Below are 20,383 nucleotides of genomic sequence, written 5' to 3'. Positions count from 1 at the left end.
TCTGACCCACTGCTTTTTGGCAACCACTGCGCTGAACGGTACTGTGTATGGATAAATAAATAAATAAATAAATAAATAAATAAATAAATAAATAAATAAATAAATAAATAAATAAATAAATAAATAAATAAATAAATAAATAAATAAATAAATAAATAAATAAATAAATAAATAGACAAACAGCCGAAGACAAGTCAATAGTGGCATCATGAGCGAAATTTTTAATTATGGAGACATTTTTAGCTTGGAAGTTTAAAAGAACGAAGAGAAATGCCTACAGCAGAGCAAAATTCCGCAATCGCGAATTCTCACGTTTTCAGTCTACAAGATCGATTCTTTCAGTGGTCGGTTTTTTTTCGTAGTGTTCTCATATATGACTCCGTAACAAAGGCACTGAACCCGTTATTACTTAGAAAGAGAAATCATTAATAGCTCTTTAACATTGCGAGGACCGGTATAGTACACACCTGGGTGGCCGGTTGTAGCTGTTCTGCCAGGCGGACTGTGGATGCCCGTTGCTCAGCACTGCACCGTTGGGCTGGCGGCGTCCGTTGGAAGACGAGTGGGGGCCATCCTCGTGAGAGGAGCGCTGCTGCTGCTGCTGCTGCGAACGGCGCGGCTCTGACAACATCCCAGGGCCAGGGTCACCTGCGAATGGGGGGCACAACAACGGGCCACGAATGAGGGCTGCGAGACTGCATGGTCGCTCTGTTTTCTTGAACCTCTATGCGTGGTTGTGAAAGTGAAATTTCGCGATAGACGACGACTGTCACGAAAATTTGCGAGCTTATACTGTACGCCGAAACTCCTTCGCACGTAAAGACAAGGACTAAAGTAGAACGTTACTTTTTCCCTACTGAAACATTTTGACTTATCGGCAATTGTTGAAATGTTATTCACTGCCGTTGGCTAACGTATCAAGATGTTGCCAAGCTGTATATTGAGATCGTGATAAAGGGCAAAGTCGGCACTACTGATCGACTTGAATTTTGTACTAAGTATACCTTACGTTGTCATTATTATTATGATGCTGATTAAATCGTCATATCATTATTCGTTGGACATCCTTTACTTGCTTGATTTGTAGAGCTTCAAGCTCGCTCAGAGCCATATAACTGCCGTCTCGTAATGATATGCTACCTTCTTGGAGCTTTTAGGACATGTCCGCGGCAATGCAGGGCATATGGTCGGTCATCAAGTTTTCTTAGTGCAACGAGTTTTCCTATAGAAACGCAAATTGATCACAGGCAGCCATAGACCGATCACAGATAGTTTTAGGCGGAATATGGCTGATCACAGGCTAGATTTGTCTTCCTAGACTTCGAAAGTAGTATAGCATTTGATCCGTTAGCGTGCAGATATATGCCGACAAAACGAGAGAACCTCTCCGGCACGACAGATAGAATGCACCAATCCCAAACTGAGAATGATTTGCATGCGTTGTAAGATAACAATGCAAACCTATAATGACACGCAGTTTTATATTACGCTACCCTCAGGAAACTGGACGCGAGGCTAGAAGGCGCTCTCGCATTCCCTATTATTTCCAAACAACTTATTTCCAAAGTTCGAAGTTCAGTTTATTCAGCCAATACGTTACGTTGAAGAACTTGAAATCACTCTCAGTAGAAGTATGTATGTAAGGTACAGGTTCATAGAGAAGGAGCTGAAGTGCGCTATGTCATCCTAACCTTACTGCCGAGCCTACCAGTTGAGAGGCACGCGATGTCTTCAGGCAGGTAGTGATGGCTAGCAATGGTTCTTTATTCCGATGCACGTACTGACAGAACGGTGATAATGTTAGTAACAGTTATGCTAACAGTGGTCACCGCGTTTGGTAAGCCCTCACTCATACTCATACCCCCACTCGTACGAGCACCACCCACCGCTGCGCACTTGGCAACCCTCTTTGCATTACCATAACGACCACGCGTGGTGATCTACAAAGGGAGATTAAATCTAAATATCCTGGCGATCAGAAGAAGGACGACAGGCAGCTTTCCCTTCTTGCCGCCCTCACATTTCCGTCTGCTATACTTATTTAATATCCATTGATCCCAGTTAGGAGTAGGGGTAGGGGTAACATTAAGAGATAGGAAGCGTGCAGAGTGGGTCAGAGAAATAACTCAAGTTACTGACATTCTAGTGGAAATTCGGAAGAAGAAATGGGCATGGTCGAAGAGAGGATAACCGATGGTCGCTTAGCGTAACAAACTGGATTCCAAGGGAAGGAAAGCGTAGCAGGGGGCGGCAGAAAGTTAGGTGGGCGGATGAGGTTAAGAAGTTCGCAGGGGTCAAGAGGATGCAGCTAGCAAAGAACCGGGTTAATTGGAGAAATATGGGAGAGGCTTTCGCCCTGCAGTGGGTATAGTCAGGCTGATGATGATGATGATGATGATGATGATGATCCCCGTTTACCTCAGCTTGAGTGCAATTGCATATGGTCTTCCACTGCGTGACCTACCCACATAAGGCAACGGTTTGACCAGCGTCCGTGAGCAAGTCTTCCGCTCACTGAAGCCCCGCTTAATTCGTTATCAAAGCAATGACACCTTCAGTGGATACTTAAACAACAAGGTCTCATTTGTGACTCCACACCTGGTAGCACAGGTTTGCTTCGGAGGCGGGATGGTTTTGTTCATGCGGCTCACTTCAAAGGCACCTCAGCCGCACACGCTAGTGCTCTCGCTGAAATGAAACTAACTACATGTATTTACGTAGTGAGATGCGGTAACGCTGCAAACCACGTCGGCGGAGAAGAATGATTGGGTTATAGCATATCATGCTTCGGTGCACTCCATCGGAGGGCGCTGCAATGCTGCCGACGTGAGTTCGAAGGTCTGAAGCGCCTTATAGATAGACTAGAATTGGAAGCGCTTCACACCTGGCACTTTCACCACAGCGGCTGCTGCCTTTAATGCACGAGAAATAGTCTTACCACATGTTTTCTCTTTTGCTTGCTTGTTTTTCTCAATTCGAGGGAAGTGAGGCCGTGACGAAAGGAGCGCAGAACGTTTACGCAAGTAGAAAGCTTCCTCCGCAACGCGACTTCCGGATAGCGGTGGTTCTCGCTTGAACCGTGAGCGGCTCTTCTTTCGCAAACAGACTGCGAAGCCGCGTAAGGACGAAGCGAAAGCCGCGAAGGCGAAGGAGACGGTCCCGCTGCGTTGTACCCACGGCACAGATGTGTGAAGAGTGCAAATGCGTTACGAATCCGCGACACTGATGTCACGGACACGTGCGCCTATATGTCTCTGCGCCCTCGCGGGCCACCAAGGGTGCTACGGCGTCATTGATGGTTCTCTGATGGAGAGACGCCTTAGTAACAGAGTACAGCTCTTCTAGGCTGGAGGTTCGGTTCACTGAAAGCAACCAAAGCGTTTATTTTCTTCCTTTTTTTTTCTTTTTTTTTTATCAGCCGTAACAGAATGGTTCACTCAGCGGAGCGTCTATCCACGTCGGGAGGCATTCCCAAGTGATGAAGTTACTGGCACATAGGATATAGCATACACATCGCAGTGCAAACACCAGGCCGTGATGATGACGAAAACAAAAAGAAGTCTAAAAGTGCTGACTTACAACGATGAGTTCTACTTCTTCGTAGCCATTAGTCTGACCGTTTTTCCCCTTTAAAAGGAGAAACAACGCAATTATGATTGATTGTCGATTTTATCGGAGAAGGGTGATTATATGCATTCACAATTGGGGACTGATATGACGCAGGCCAGCGGTGCTGTGAAGTGGAAATTGATCTTCACAAGGCCACATAACATATTTTCTCCACTTCAATAAGTATACGTTGTTCCAGAAGGTATTACGCATCGTGAACGACTACATCAATGAAGATCAGCGATCACAACAAAGCGACCTCCCCCCCCAAAAAAAAAAAAAAAAAAACAACAACACTGACAATGAGATGAACAAGAATGGAAAACTAACAAATACATATACCCAAGGTGAAATTGCACGAAGTGTAAGAAACGGCGTTCGAATTTTTGCGAAAAAAAGTTTCATCTAACTAAAACAAATTGCTGGAAGATTAACGGCTTTGATATTCGCGAGGGTGGTGATGAGACAACCAGTTTCACTACTAGGCTTCAGCCTTTGTCAGAAGTACACATCACGGAGAGTTTCCTTTTTAGCAGTTTAGTAAGAATGTTAGACATCTATAGAAGAGGAGAAAGTTCATTCTTCTTCACGGGATTTAGGACGGGATTATATTTTTGCGATGCAGTTATACATCTCAAAATCTAATATCTCTGCACCCCAATTCTTGGCCGATCCCCCTGTGTGGGTATGTGCCATCACATTAGAGGAGAACAACAACAACAACATTAGCGATGTATAAAAAGTTACACAAAATGTGCTAGGAGTATAACCTGAAATAGTGCGCCCAATTAAGCACGGAGATCAACGGACACAATGCTGAACCTTTACGGGCTTATATCCAAATGTAACTGAAATGGCAGGCGTTCTCTTAAACTTACGAAATCATTCAGTCATGCGGTGAAACGGCGCTCTTTTTCGAAGGCCTATTTTACTGGCGCACTTGAGATTTCTTTGCCATTTAGAATGCGAACTGCTTCTCTCTGTGCATAGAAATTGAAAGGGCTGCCATTCAAGAGGAACGCTATTTGTTACGTCAGAGACAAGGAGGGCCTGAAAAAGTCCCCTTCCCCCTTCATGTTTTCCTTTCGCAGCGTTCGCCAGGTACTGTCGCAGAGGTTGACACGTGCACCAGACACTGCAGTCAGGAAGTGCGGCAAGCACACTTCGCGTCTCCGCTGCTCTTGAAGGCAGCCCCGCAGACGCGCACGAAAGTCAAAAGCGAAACCGCACCACAACCCAAGTGCGAGCGAGTCGTGACGCGGAACGGTCGCGCATGTGACACTTCGCGGCCCTTATGTAACAGGTGCGAAGCGTTACGCGCGCTTTTTTTTTGTGACGTCACTGCCCGTCACGCTCTCTTCACGCGCGGTTGCAGCGAATGGCGGCACCGCCGCGTGTCGTCCTGCTTGAATCGTGACGACGTCCCCTCCCCTCTTGGGACACTGGAACCCGTCGCCTCAATCGCGGATCTGCTGTACGCTCTGTAAGCTCCAAGCCGGAAGAATTTTGTGGCACCACCGCGACTTCGCAAGATGCCTCTTTTTGGTTAAAGCACTGCAGTACCTCAACTGCACATTTCTACTCCCATCACGCACCAGGAAACAAGGATCACTATATCCCCCCAGTCCCTACGAGAACTTACATATATGTTGAAGCACCACAAAGTATAGGTAATCTATTATCAACAGAGCGAAGCACAAAGATTCAAACTTTGCACTGAGATCTTTTCTTCATTCGATAATTTACGCTGTTCCTTGTTGAAACGTTCCATATAAGACAGCGCATATGGAATCAGAGCAATACGGACTTCATGTGATGTTAAAAAATATATGAGAGTTCATACGCTTTATATGCACACAGTTTAATATCATTCACGTGTAGTTTCCTTGTGATTCCGATAACATGCATGCACATGACATTATAAGGATACCGAACTGATTCCGACTTTTCTGCAACGCTTTTTGCACACTCCACACAGGCTCCATGTATCTCTCATATGCTTTCCGTACGGGCCATACAGAAACAATAAGAAATAATGACAGTTTGGATCAGGATTTCATCAGGATTGTAAGGATTAAGGAGTGTGACTCCTTGTCTAAGACAAGCAGATATCTGTTTGTGTAGTTGACTGCACTTGTGTACACTTGCGCAGTTGACTGCAGTGAAAAAATAATAAGGCAGTATCAATTCGGGCAAATATAAATCCGGCATTGCAGCTAATCACGTACGAACAAGAAATCAAAGAATAGAGTATTTCATGTAACCTAGACTTTCTATTGGAGGCTTTAGAGCGCAGCTCCTAAGTCGTCCATTCGTGGCTTGAGCAGCGTCGGCGTAACCGATGGCCATGTAAGGTGGTCCAGGGGATCACTTTATCATATTTGGCACTGGCCAACCAGGAGCGCCAAATTCTGCTCGGCCTCCCGCAACCCGTCATGGTCATCGGGCGCACGGACGTATCGGACACTGTGATGAATGACACGTACCGTTAGGATTCCGAGGAGGCCCTTAACGTCATCGCCTTCTGCATTGCAAATTTTAAGCGCAGCAGCTTAAGTGTACCGAGGTAACAGAGCAGAGTACCACCGGCCGCCTGCCTTCCCCCATGGCGAGCAGGTTGCAAGGTGGGCAGGTGGAGATAGGGAGACGGAGGGCAGAGGAAGAGAGTGTGCGAGGCGTCGGGTGGTTAAGCAGATTGGGGGGTACGTCAAGACCGTTAGCATGCGACACCAGAAGGTGACTGCCACGTGCGGCCACAGGGTGATTCTTCGAGAAGAAAAAAAAAGGGCGACTACCCTCAAAGCAAACGTTTATGGTGAAAACGGAGGAATGGCACGGAACGAGGGCGAGAATGAAAGGCGGTTGGAGTGATAGGGACGAGAGCAAAGGAGGACGAGGGTATAAGTCGTTATGATGAGGTATGTGGACGAGGGGAGTGCGACAGGAACAAGCGAGACAGGTGGCGCTCAGCTTGCGCTTAGGGTTTAAGTGCATATGTACACTCTCTTGAAAATTTTTACCGGAGCATGGAGCAAAACCGAAAAGCCGGTAGAGTCGAGCTCGAAGTTTGCATTGCTGAATATCATAATGACCTGTTAACTTTGTTTTAGTATGTGAAATATTTTGTCTCTTTTGCCTTGTCATGGTGCCACTATATCGTGTCACTGCGCACCAGTGCCTCTAAGGGATCAAATAACGCTGTGCTCTGGTCCTACTTACAAAATCTCCTTTTGCAGGAAGGCAGAAAATTTTGAAGAAAAATTAGCTGTGGTTAAGCTTGTGGTTAAATCTGGAGTTACGCGAGAGCAATCTGCATGGCTACGCTTAGGTTCGGCTTGAAAGTAAAGGCATGGCTTTTGCACATAGTAGTTCACTGAATAGTTTAGCTTTATTTATGCCATAGAGGAATCACTTCACGTATGAGCACCGCTTGCTTCTCGTCGTTGATCATTGCCACTCATTCGGGCGTAGAAAACTTCTAGTGGAAGACTTCTACGTCGAACTCCGGGGCACACTTCCGTAATAACGTTCGAACGAACCCTCTGTCCTAGCAACTAACTCGCTCACCTCTACCATTTACCGGGTTATCTGTCTTCTTTTTATTGTGAAGGGCACGGCGGAATGGCGAGACTTTGGCCAGTGAAGCTCTCGCTAGAAAAATAAATATAGAGCTTTACTGAAGAGGTCGTGTAGGATGCTCACTTTCAGAACCGCTGCCTCGCAAATCGAAGTTTCAATATAGCCTCATCCGCACATTTACGTATTCTACCATAATTCAAAACCTTATTAATGCGGCCGTGAGAGCCAGTCACAGAGGATTGAAAGAAGGGAGTGATTATGATGCAGCAGATATTTGCAATACGTTTTTCAGAAGTCTTGGCGATCACGGAGTATGGATATGATGCGTGATATAAAAGGAAGCGCGCACATGGCTATACACTCCATAAAGTCTGCGCATACAGCAAAATCAGGCAACGCTGAAACATTTTTAGCTACCTTCACAGGCTTCCGGTCAACTGGTAATCGTTATCTGCGCAGTGAGAAGGCTACAACCCAGACCGCCCAATTGGTGGGTGATAGTGGTGATAGTAGTGGGTGATATTGAAAATGTTTAGATGTACAATAGAACATGTCATTATTTCATTCGCTGAACAGATCAAATTGAGAATCCTCAAAACCTTTTGCAGCAGACCGAATAAGTTCTCAAGTTTTCGAATAGCCTGCGAATTATTGACACATATATTGAATAAACCAGCCACAGTTATCTCGGACCGAATAAGTTCTCAAGTTTTCGAATAGCCTGCGAATTATTGGCACATATATTGAATAAACCAGCCACAGTTATCTCGGACCGAATAATTTCTCAAGTTTTCGAATAGCCTGCGAATTATTTTCACATATATTGAATAAACCAGCCACAGTTATCTCGGACCGAATGAGTTCTCAAGTTTTCGAATAGTCTGCGAATTATTCGCACATATATTGAATGATCCAGCCACAGTTATCTCGGACCGAACAAGTTCTCAAGTTTTCGAATAGCCTGCGAATTATTGGCACATATATTGAATGAACCAGCCACAGTTATCTCGAACCGAATGAGTTCTCAAGTTTTCGAATAGACTGCGAATTATTGGCACATATATTGAATAAACCAGCCACAGTTATCTCGGACCGAACAAGTTCTCAAGTTTTCGAATAGCCTGCGAATTATTGGCACATATATTGAATGAAACAGCCACAGTTATCTCGGACCGAATAAGTTCTCAAATTTTCGAATAGTCTGCGAATTATTCGCACATATATTGAATGAACCAGCCACAGTTATCTCGGACCGAATAAGTTCTCAAGTTTTCGAATAGCCTGCCAATTATTGGCACATATATTGAATAAACCAGTCACAGTTATCTCGGACCGAACAAGTTATCAAGTTTTCGAATAGCCTGCGAATTATTGGCACATATATTGAATAAACCAGCCACAGTTATCTCGGACCGAATAATTTCTCAAGTTTCCGAATAGCCTGCGAATTATTGGCACATATATTGAATAAACCAGCCACAGTTATCTCGGACCGAATGAGTTCTCAAGTTTTCGAATAGCCTGCGAATTATTGGCACATATATTGAATGAACCAGCCACAGTTATCTCGGACCGAATAAGTTCTCAAATTTTCGAATAGTCTGCGAATTATTCGCACATATATTGAATGAACCAGCCACAGTTATCTCGGACCGAATAAGTTCTCAAGTTTTCGAATAGCCTGCGAATTATTGGCGCATATATTGAATAAACCAGCCACAGTTATCTCGGACCGAATGAGTTCTCAAGTTTTCGAATAGACTGCGAATTATTGGCACATATATTGAATAAACCAGCCACAGTTATCTCGGACCGAACAAGTTCTCAAGTTTTCGAATAGCCTGCGAATTATTGGCACATATATTGAATGAACCAGCCACAGTTATCTCGGACCGAATAAGTTCTCAAATTTTCGAATAGCCTGCGAATTATTGGCACATATATTGAATGAACCAGCCACAGTTATCTCGGACCGAATAAGTTCTCAAATTTTCGAATAGTCTGCGAATTATTCGCACATATATTGAATGAACCAGCCACAGTTATCTCGGACCGAATAAGTTCTCAAGTTTTCGAATAGCCTGCGAATTATTGGCACACATATTGAATGAACCAGCCACAGTTATCTCGGACCGAATAAGTTCTCAAATTTTCGAATAGTCTGCGAATTATTCGCACATATATTGAATGAACCAGCCACAGTTATCTCGGACCGAACAAGTTCTCAAGTTTTCGAATAGCCTGCGAATTATTGGCACATATATTGAATGAACCAGCCACAGTTATCTCGGACCGAATAAGTTCTCAAATTTTCGAATAGCCTGCGAATTATTGGCACATATATTGAATGAACCAGCCACAGTTATCTCGGACCGAATAATTTCTCAAGTTTTCGAATAGCCTGCGAATTATTGGCACATATATTGAATAAACCAGCCACAGTTATCTCGGACCGAATGAGTTCTCAAGTTTTCGAATAGACTGCGAATTATTGGCACATATATTGAATAAACCAGCCACAGTTATCTCGGACCGAACAAGTTCTCAAGTTTTCGAATAGACTGCGAATTATTGGCACATATATTGAATAAACCAGCCACAGTTATCTCGGACCGAATAAGTTCTTAAGTTTTCGAATAGCCTGCGAATTATTGGCACATATATTGAATAAACCAGCCGCAGTTATCTCGGACCGAATAAGTTCTGAAGTTTTCGAATAGCCTGCGAAATATTGGCACATATATTGAATAAACCAGCCACAGTTATTTCGGACCGAATAAGTTCTCAAGTTTTCGAATAGCCTGCGAATTATTGCACATATATTGAATAAACCAGCCACAGTTATCTCGGACTGAATAGTTTCTCAAGTTTTCGAATAGACTGCGAATTATTGGCACATATATTGAATAAACCAGCCACAGTTATTTCGGACCGAATAAGTTCTCAAGTTTTCGAATAGCCTGCGAATTATTGGCACATATATTGAATAAACCAACCACAGTTATCTCGGACCGAATAAGTTCTGAAGTTTTCGAATAGCCTGCGAATTATTGGCACATATATTGAATAAACCAGCCGCAGTTATCTCGGACCGAATAAATTCTCAAGTTTTCGAATAGCCTGCGAAATATTGGCACATATATTGAATAAACCAGCCACAGTTATCTCGGACCGAATAAGTTCTCAAGTTTTCGAATAGCCTGCGAATTATTGGCACATATATTGAATAAACCAGCCACAGTTATCTCGGACCGAATAAGTTCTCAAGTTTTCGAATAGCCTGCGATTTGTTGGCACATATATTGAATAAACCAGCCACAGTTATCTGGGACCGAATAAGTTCTCAAGTTTTCGAATAGCCTGCGAATTATTGCACAAATTTTGAATAAAGCGGCCGCAGTTATCTCGGGCGACTGTTCAACGAGAATAAAACTAGACCGGCTGCAACGTTAAAACTAACTACCAGGAACTGGCGGCTTGGGCGCGATAAAGGGCTAAGAGTCGCAGCTCGGGCCCTTCATGCGGCTGCGTTCGTAATACTCTGACACGATTTACAAAACTGGGGGCACGTCAGGACATGGAAAGGTTTAGTTAAGACATCTCTGATGCCCTCTCTCGGAGGCCATGCCTCCTACATAGTTTTCGCCTTTGCCATCTACTCAGACGTGGTGTTGGTAACGTCAATAATATGTTATCACCGTATCAAAGCGTGAGATTCGTGCGCATTTAACATGACGGTCCCAGAGTTAACAGGCTCAACGGCGCACTCCTTCTGGAGATCAGTGTTGCGTATTTTTGCCGCATCGCAAATACCACTGCTCCCTCCTGATGTTTCGCTGTTTGGTTGGTTGGTTGGTTCATAGGAAGGGAAAGGCGCAGTATCTGTCACACTTGCTCTGTGGACACCTGAACCGCGCCGTAGGGGAAGGGATGAAGGTGGGAGTGAAAGTGGATAGAGAGAAAGGGGGACCGTAGTGGAGGGCTACGGAGTAATTTCGACCACCTGGGGATCTTTAACGTGCGCTGACATCGCACAGCACACGACGCCTCTTCGTTTCGCCTCCATCGAAACGCAGCCGCCGAGGCCGGGATTCGATCCCGGGAACTCCGGCACAGTAGTCGGGCGTCTTACCACTGCACCACCCCGGCGGGGCTCGCTGTTTCTCGCAAATAATCGTTTTGTACTAATATCTGCTGAAGTTTCGAATGAGTCCAGAAAAATTCGATTAGACTGACAGTGCTGGAATATTATTTGATTCGGTATTTAGCTTCATTTCTATATTGGTATTGTGGTCTTTACTATTGCTGGGCTGTTCGTATTTTACTCGGTTTTGAAGAAAAAAAAAACTTTTCGTACACCCCTCGCAAAGACGCTTGAACGCATGGCCTTCATTATCGAGTCCTGCTAGAATTAATTCAGGCACACACTTCTTCGTTTAGTTTTTATGTCAAGGGACTCAACATGTGCTAGAAGAAAAGTAAAGAGAACAAGTAAAGAAGAAACGCCTGTGTACGAGCTCCTGTATCGTTTCTTGAAAGAAAAGAATGACCGCATGCTCGGCGATGTATTTTTAAATCACCCGCTTTGAGGGTACATTTCCTTCAATGCACGGGCTTTGCTAAGAGGGAAACAATTCGATGTCGAAGACCTCCAGGAGTGTGGACTGCCGCAAGTTTTCGCCAGCGAGAATTTAAAGCTGTGCGGTGGGTGCTCTCCGTTGCCTGCGTCCGAGTCACGCATTCACAAATCGCCCGAGGTGGTCATGCGTAAAAAAAAAAAAGAACAAATAGAGCAACTCCGCCAGCGGGCGCTCGCCACACAGATGGTGTTCCTTTTTCCGGGTGGAACGTGCCGAGCGCTCCTCCATTAGTGGTAACAGTGGCGCCTATAGCGTTGCGCGGGTGTCTGAAAGTGCACGAAAGGTAACGAAAAGAACAAAAAAATATCAAAACACGAACTCACAGTGAAACCGTGACCTTCTCCTCCACGTGCTGTGGGAGGTCACGGAGTCAGCGTAGAAACACCCGTCTTCCTCGGAGAAGCCATCAGGAAACCACTGCTTCGAAGACATCTCTGTCGCTTGCCGGGCACTTCCTGTGTTGCTCTGTATAGTTCACTTATCCTAAGAGAATAAGGGCCGCCGGTTCAAACCTGGATGCTACGACTTCCTTTTAAGAATGGGAGCCTCAAACTTGTCTTCAAAGGAAACAGTTGTTTGAAGACGCTGCTCGTCAGGCACCTAGGCCAGTATGCTCTAGTCGTCGGTAAGCGATAAATGAATTCCAAATGCACAAAATTCGGGGTCGTAGTACCCTTTCCGTAAAGGAGTATCATGACGGACAGGTAAATTGAGAGGTGTGCAGTAGTTCCTGATCGATGCGTGTCTCAGTATAACAGTATTCGGACAACACTCTCGAAGTTAAGCAAGAATGCCTGCCGCAATATTCTTCTCTATTCAAAGCTTTAAGAAGCGTTCTGCCAACGGAAATCCAGGAATGTATCGATTCTTGGATGGAGGTCTCGACCAACGACCGCGGAGAGTCTTCTGCACACACACACACGCAAGGTTGCCTCCAACTCAAAAGGACACCTGGGCATGCCTTGAAGAGCTGGAATGTTCAGCCGTCCATTCGAACTCAGATTCCTAGCAGACGTAGAACATTAAAAAATAAATGATTCGTGTTCGGCAAAGTTCCAGAAGCACGTGAACTTGGTTGCGAGAAAATCTTCGAGTAAAAAAAAAGCTCCAGACTCTTGTCTTCAAGACTAGAAGCTTCCTCTTCACAGCACGCTTACGCAGCGTCAAAGGTGCATCGACAATACTCCTGTGTGTTGGAGAAGCGCTTGACCACAACATCAAACGCGCACAACTTGTTCTTCGGGTCACGTGCGCACAGAACTTTCACAAACACTGCAAGATTCCGTTCCTTACTGGTAGCGGGCTGAAAACAACGATACTGGACCCAAGGTTTCAGTACTTGAAGTGCAGCACCAACCAGTTCGTCCTGTGAGGTCCAAAAACGGACAAGCTCACAGCCGGAAACAAGTGCGATCCTCCAAGTAGGTATATAAGGAGATTCACTGCAAAACACCAATTACATAAACACGCAGGCGATGTCGGGGTCACTTCCTCCACGAGGTTCCGAGGGCCCTGCAAAGGCCTTCCGCGTCACTGCTGGCGGGCGCAACACTGTCACCGGCCGAGCGCGACCACATCAGCACAGGCCCACCGAGCGGACTGGCCTGGTCGACGAGGAACGGTGCCTCAAGAGTATCTTCTCGCGTGCGAAGCAGTCCACTAACTCCTTAGAGTGCGGCCAATGCGGCACTTAGCGAGACGCGCTCGCTCGCTCGTCGCCCTTTTGAAACGGTACCCCTCTGGACTCGGAGACAAAGCGGCGGCCTTCTTTGTTTGGCGCGAGCCGCGGCGACAATGAGAGCGCCTGCTTCGCGCTCCAGACTGGTCGCTGTTGTTCCGGCTCTGCTTTCAGTCCGACTCGCCCCCTGCTGAGACGCCGCTGTCTGTCCCGGAGACGCACCGTGAGCGTCTCGGCTGAGCAGAAGCCCTTCCCGCCGTAGCTTTCTTTCTTGCACGGCTTGGCTTCCTTCGGCTTTCTTCGCCGGCCTCTCTGCGGATCGGCCTGGTCGGGAGTACGCTGTGGCCATTGGACGGCAAGAGTTCCGGGCGGGAGGTGACCGGGAAGATGGGTGTGATTCTTCGTAAGAAAAGAGTTCCTTGACGGGTTGACCCCCGGTGCAAGAGAAAGGGGAGCTTTGAACAGTTTGCTTTTCAGTTAGTGAATGCTAAGAGTGATCTGTTGGTATATTGACTGTGCATCTCACAGCTTCGTCACGAAAAGCCAACGCACATCAGAACACAGTGGTACATAACGATTACATAACGCCATAAAGGTGGCCGCAATTCGCTAGCTCAAGGCGTGTCGTGACGAATCATCCAGCTAGCCTTGACTTCCTCTGACGTTTTCAATTGCACTTCTGTATTATAAATGACTTCCACTTTTATCTAAACTCCATGTTATGTGTTACTGTCTTCTTTTCTCGTTTTTTTTTTTTCTATGCGTAAAGCTTTCGCGGATATTTTTATTATTTTTGCTGCTACACCATGACCACACGGTTGTTACTGCGCACGTTTAAAATAAACGAAGTTGGTTGATATATTCATGATTTACACCTCCATCTACGCTCTCTGTTACAGGAGTGAAAAGTAGTGCTCAAGATATTTGGACTCCGTAAAGGTTCTATATGTGATTACGGGGCAGGAGTCGCCTGCATCACGCAAAACGTAAATTTGCTAATTGTTGACGATCGAGGTTGTCACTTAAGCGACCGCAAGCGTCTTATATTGTTGCTGTGCCATTACCGACACTGTTTACTCTATAGCTCACTGCATTGTGAGACCATGTTAAGGTTATTTTTATTTTTGAAAAAATTTGTTTTACTGCCACTTTCGTTGCGTAACCCTGTCCTTTTCTGCGACGCCCTTAGCCGCTGACAGTTAAAAAAAAAAAAAAAACCACAAAAAAACAAAACAAATAAACAGCGCTAATTCATTGCGCTCACACTACTCGCTGATGGCGAACAAAACTTCTGGGGATACTTAACACTCGCCTTTAAGCGTATGGCGCGACAATGTTACCGGCTTACATATATGCGGCTTATTTTTTTTTATTCTTTTCATCGTATACCTGCACTGTGCTGCTCGCCTGATGACTAATCTCTTAATTTGTACTTCTATTATCTCACACATACTTATCAATACGCAGCTCTTAGCTGTCGCATTATGTGCAAGGGCTTCCGACATAGATATAAACTAACACTGTGCTTACAAACAAAGGGGGCGCTCGCGGCGCCGCTGCAGTCTGGGGGTGAAAAGTAGGCTTATCTCTTCATATATAGGAATACATGTTTTCGAGCAGTTTTCTAATTTCATAAGACACTTACGGTGTCGTTTTTTCTATAGAGCAACCTTGAATATCCTAGAACATACTGTGAATAAATGAAATGCCTTATCAAAGGAGATGTATATTTAAAACACCGCGAAACGCTTGGTGGTGCGAGTTGGGAGAGTAACCAGAAACACATGTAAACACAATTTACTTCAATGTTTTTGTCTTTACACAGGGCACCAGCAGAAGCGGCTGGTCGTTAAACGTTAGCGAAAGTTTTGAAGAAATGTGTGAGAAGTATGCTACGTCATACCGGAGGCGATCTAGTTTTAGAAAGACGCTCAAAATATGTGTTATAGAGCCGTACACACCGCGGACAGGCTCGCTATCCGCTGTTTGTTTCTCCGAATCGTGCAAGCTTCTCTTGTAGCCTCATATGCTGTCATATGCACTGTATATGCTTACTAATAAAGGCTACTTACTGCTAATTACTTACTGATAATTTAGTTTACTGATAACTAGGTTTAGGAAAACTGCATTTAAATATCACTTCTCAAGCGTCATATCCGCGAACGCGACTTGTATGAGCAGACGGCGAATTTTGGCCATCAGTTGCTGCGCATGGTTCGTTAGTGATGTGTGGGGACTGTCTTCTGCTTAAATGTTTGTATCATTTGAGCGACAGTAGTTAAGAGAGATTGTAATCTGCGAGACAACATGTCGGACAACAGGACAAGCTGTCGTTCTTGTTAGAAGCAGCCCTTGGACAGCTAGTTTTTCATGGGTATGTCGGTCTTCAAAATGCATATTTATCGATGTATTTTAAATATTGTTTGCCTCCAAAATGACGTAGCATACTTTGCCGCACTTTTTCTTCAAAACAAGTCGCATTTTTAACCATCTGCCGTGTTCATCGGTGCTCTCCGAAATCGGAAAGTTACTTATGTAGCTCTTCCTTGCATGTGGCTCTCTGGGCCATGCTCCTGCCTTGCACCCCCTTACGTTTCACGGGGTTTTAAAGATACTCCGCCTCTGTGGGGTTTCATATTTTTACAATATGTTCTACGATGTTCACAATTACTCTGCACCGAATGACGACATCGTAGGCGCACTGTTTTGGAGAGCACCATAAAACACGGCAAATGGTTTAAAGTTAGCGAATGTCCCGAACAAAAAGTGCGACAAAGTATGCTACATCATTTTGAAGCCAATCAATGTTTAAAGTACCTCCGTAAATGTGCATTTTAAAGACAATCGCGACAGCTTCTCGTGTTGTCCAACACACTGCAGCGCAGACAATTAACATCCCCTGTTAATGCTGTCACTCCAACGTTGAAGGAAATCGTCACACAACACGATAAACAAACCGCGCGCAGCAGCAGAGCGTCGTCTGGGCCACCGTGAGTTACAGTAGGCCGTTTTCTTTCGTTCTCTTGTAATGACGTCTTAGAAGTGCTTTTCGAATGTAGTTTTGTCTAGGCCGTACACCTTGAAGGATCGTTGTTAGTAAGCAAATTCAGTGAATATGGCGGTACATCAGGCTACGAGGGAAACTTGCGCGATCCGGAGAAACACCCGTGGGGTAGCGAGCCTATCGGCAGTATGTATGGCAACACAACTGTGTTTTCAGCTGTGCTTTAAAACAGAATGCCTCCGGAACAACGTAGCATAATTTGTCACGTATCAGCGCCATTTGTTTTAGCCTACACCAGCTACACCCTCCAGTGTAGCAAAACTGCAATACTTCCTATGGTGTTTTGCTACACCAGTGCACCTTGTGCGGGTTTAAAAAATGACCCTATTACTTCAAAGCTCTCGCCAACGTCTAACGGCCGCCAACCTCTGCTGGTGTTTTGCGAAAGGAGAAAAAATGTTGCGGTAAGTTGTGCTTGCATGGTTTCGACGGGATGCCCTCCAAACTCACACCTTCATACGTTTCGCGGAGTTTAAAAACATACTGCGGCTTTGACGTGGCGTATCATGCTTTCACAATCTATTCTAGTTGCCCATGGTTGCTCAGTGCCAAAACAAAAATATCATAGGTGGCCCGTGAAATTAAATAACTTGCTGGAAAACTCTCGCTTCCATGTATTGCTATGGGCGCTAAGCCTACTTTTCACCCCCAGTGTGCTGCGGCGTCCCAAGCGCCACCTATGTTTGTAAACACTGTGTTGGTCTATAAGGATGAACCGTTTCACTAAGCCGTTCAAAAAGTGCCTACGTGACATAGGAGTAGGGAGTCGGACTCTGGACCCAGGTGTCGCGGAGTGTTTGATTCGCATCTCACCCTCCCATGTGTTTGTATCGGTAACATGATTTTTAGTATTAAAAAAATAAAATAAAGGAGCTCCCCGAGTTGGCAGCTTCTGCGAAATCGGCCATGTCATGCGATGCCGTGACGTCACAATAACTACCAAACAATCAGTGCCCGGCTATGTCACCTGCCAACTACCGCCAGCCGGTGTATCCGTGATTTTTCGCTCACAACGTCAATGCCGCAAATGGGTACACCGGATGTCCCGGGAAATGGTGCCTTTAACACTATCCCGCTAAGAATAGGCCACTTTGTCTGAAAGGTTTGCAAGCTGTTGGCGCAGCAACAAAGCTTTACCTTGATTATGAGCTGTTCGCAAGCGTTCCAAACTTTGGCAGGCTTTTCAAAAAAAAAAAAAAAAAAAAGAGACAGTACGTAGACTCTTTATAAACCTCTGTTATTCCTCCTGCACTTTCACTCTTCTGTTTCTCTCTCTCTCTCTCTCTAATGAGGTGTATAGACACTCTATAGATTTACGGCCGCACACTCTTATTAGACGTTTGTCTATCGATTATCTACAGGCAAACTTAACTCTAGGTATCATAGCCTATAAGATTGTCTTATAGACAAAAGGAAATGAGAACTGCGGACTTAAGCTTATAAGTAATCTATAAACGAATGCAATAAAACTAAAGGATGGAAATAAAGCCTATAAAAAACTGAAGAGTCTATAGACCATTTTTTAATATCTATAGAACACTCCAACATTGACGCCCTACCACGCATCGGCGTGTCGTGAGAATATTCACATTAATTCTTAAATCGGCAACGCTGTAAAGGCGAAAAATGGCTTCAAATACAAAGCGGTTCATTCCGGTCAAGTATGCAGCTAGTTTAAGTTATAATAGAGTGAAGAAGAGGAGGAACCTGAAGCTTGCATAGTAGGCGAGGGTTACCTGGTTTCAGGATAACTTCCGGCCACTTTCGATTTTCCCCGACGCACGCAGAAATCTCATTACTGCACATGTGGCGCTTCTAAACACGTCTAAATTCCTCTCCGACTGCAAGGAAAGGCAGATATGTGACCTCGCGCTGAGGAGCGGCACCTGACTAGCGCCTTGAGCCACAACAACTCAGGTCACCGTGAGCTGAAATCGCTGTATATAATTCCATACCGACGAGCCCTCATCCTATTCCTTGCTGCAGTAGCATCACAGGTATCAATTGGGAGCCGTCATTTTGAGCGAGGTGTACGGCGGCAAGTACGGGATACACAAACGCACACAGTTGCTATAATACGAAAGCCGAGAACCATGGTTACGCGCGCCCCGTGGAAGGAACTGTGCGTCTCATGCTGTGCACTTGAGAAAATCACGCGGCGGAAGCGGGCCGTGCGGATGCGAGCGATGGCACGGTGCCGCATTTTTCCGGGTCGTTGCACACGCGCATGTATGCCCCCGTGAGAAACAAGGCAAGCGTGAGATGGGGAGGATGCAGCCGGACAGAGACAAAGGCCATCGCACACCCTCCTTTTCTGTTCTTCTCATTCTTTCTTCTTCTTCGTAGAGGACGGAGTGAGGACATGGTATACTACCTCTGGTGTTCCTCGCATTGTTATAGCTCTGCTGCGGGCCTGTACCAGGTCAGGTGTGGGAATACTGCATGGACCACTTTGCATTCTGGGTCAATCCGTCGCTGACTTAGATTCCTCTTTTTGCCTCCAATGCCGTGGTGGCTCGTGCGACCATGAGGCTATCTCCTTCCGGCGGTAGTTCAAAGACTCTGACCCTCTTTTTGTTCGTTGCGAAAGCTAAGTCATAGACTCAATCCTCTCCGATGAAGCCCGTGGCTGAACATTTTTGAAGGTCGAAAAAAAAAATACTGAGGAATTTCAGTGCTGAAATTGCAGCAGTTGGGCTATTTCGAAAATAGTCCTGGAACCGTGCAATCCTTACTGTGGATGCCTGTGAAATATTCCGATGTGTCAGCACCCCGCGGCCTGACCCCATGCGGTAATAGCATACACAGTCCTCGCCTCTCTACTGTGTGGCGTGAGTCTAAAACATCAGCTGGGCAAAAACATTAATCAATGTTAATTATGGTTGCCTGTTTTGTAGGTGGTTGTAACCTTTTGGGCGAAATTTCCAGTGCGCGGGCCCTGCAGTGGGCGATCTCGATTGCTTCCCACGGCTGAACGCGCGCTCCGTAGGATGCGTAGCCGTTCGTTCTCAGCGCTTGCTCAAATTGGCTTCTCCCACCAGTCTCAGAATGCCTTGAACGCGTTCCTACTTTGAGCGTTTGTGTTTCATGTTTCATTTCCTCAATTACTCTGAACGTACGCTCCCGGGTGCCATGGCAGGCTTTTTGGTGCGCGAAGTAGCGGACTAAAAGAAATGACCTCCCCCGACTGATACAAGACGACGACGTTTACCGCAATTTACATTCGCATCGAAGTTGCAGCTTTCATTGGATTCCGGGTGGCATCATTTTTCTTTGCGATGTTTAATGCCTCGGGGCATAAAAAGAATGTTATGAAGGATGAATGATATGATCAAATAAATTAAAAAAGGTTGGCTGATGTAATGAAGTCTAGAAGTTAACGATGATGCGGTCCCGGCGTCTAAGCGGCATATGACGACTGATTATGGGGGGAGAGGCCAGCTGCCATCAGGTGCCGGATCGGCGTCGGCTTCAGCGCTGGACATTCCCACAGCAGGTGGTGGATATTGGCTTCTGTATCTCGAGAGTAGCATCCAGGGTGGGGACACAAATCTCGAAATTTAGGCCACTTTCGAGTCACTGCAGGTGTTAGGGCTACCCCAACTCGAATACTCCGAATCGCCACCTCCTTTGCACAGGTTAGACCGGGGGAGGCTTACCGTACACGGAGGTATAAAAGCAGGCGTACGGCGTCGGAGGTGCTCCTTTTTTGTTATAAAAAAGGGTAGCATTATCCAATTTTAGGAGGTTTGGCGATGACGAAGTTGAGGTAGAAAGACGCGTCCCAGAATGCGCATGACTTTGAGAACTCAG

At 45.6% G+C, this 20,383-nt stretch overlaps 1 protein-coding gene across 1 annotated transcript in view; it reads right to left on the bottom strand.

The window, feature by feature from the left end:
• LOC146179551 (uncharacterized) overlaps positions 1-20,383 on the bottom strand; it is a 64,973-nt gene that overhangs the window by 25,428 nt on the left and 19,162 nt on the right. Inside the window, exon 2 of the mRNA XM_084579201.1 lies at positions 468-648. Within this exon, the coding sequence (XP_084435327.1) occupies positions 468-631 (164 nt within the window). The 5' untranslated portion in view covers positions 632-648. The remainder of the gene's footprint in view (positions 1-467; positions 649-20,383) is intronic.

Source organism: Amblyomma maculatum, chromosome 9 (genome assembly GCF_055883805.1).
Source record: "Amblyomma maculatum isolate TAMU_Amacu chromosome 9, ASM5588380v1, whole genome shotgun sequence".
NCBI lineage: Eukaryota > Metazoa > Arthropoda > Arachnida > Ixodida > Ixodidae > Amblyomma > Amblyomma maculatum.
Note: the sequence above shows the minus strand (reverse complement) of the source record. Positions and strands in the feature narration are given on the sequence as shown.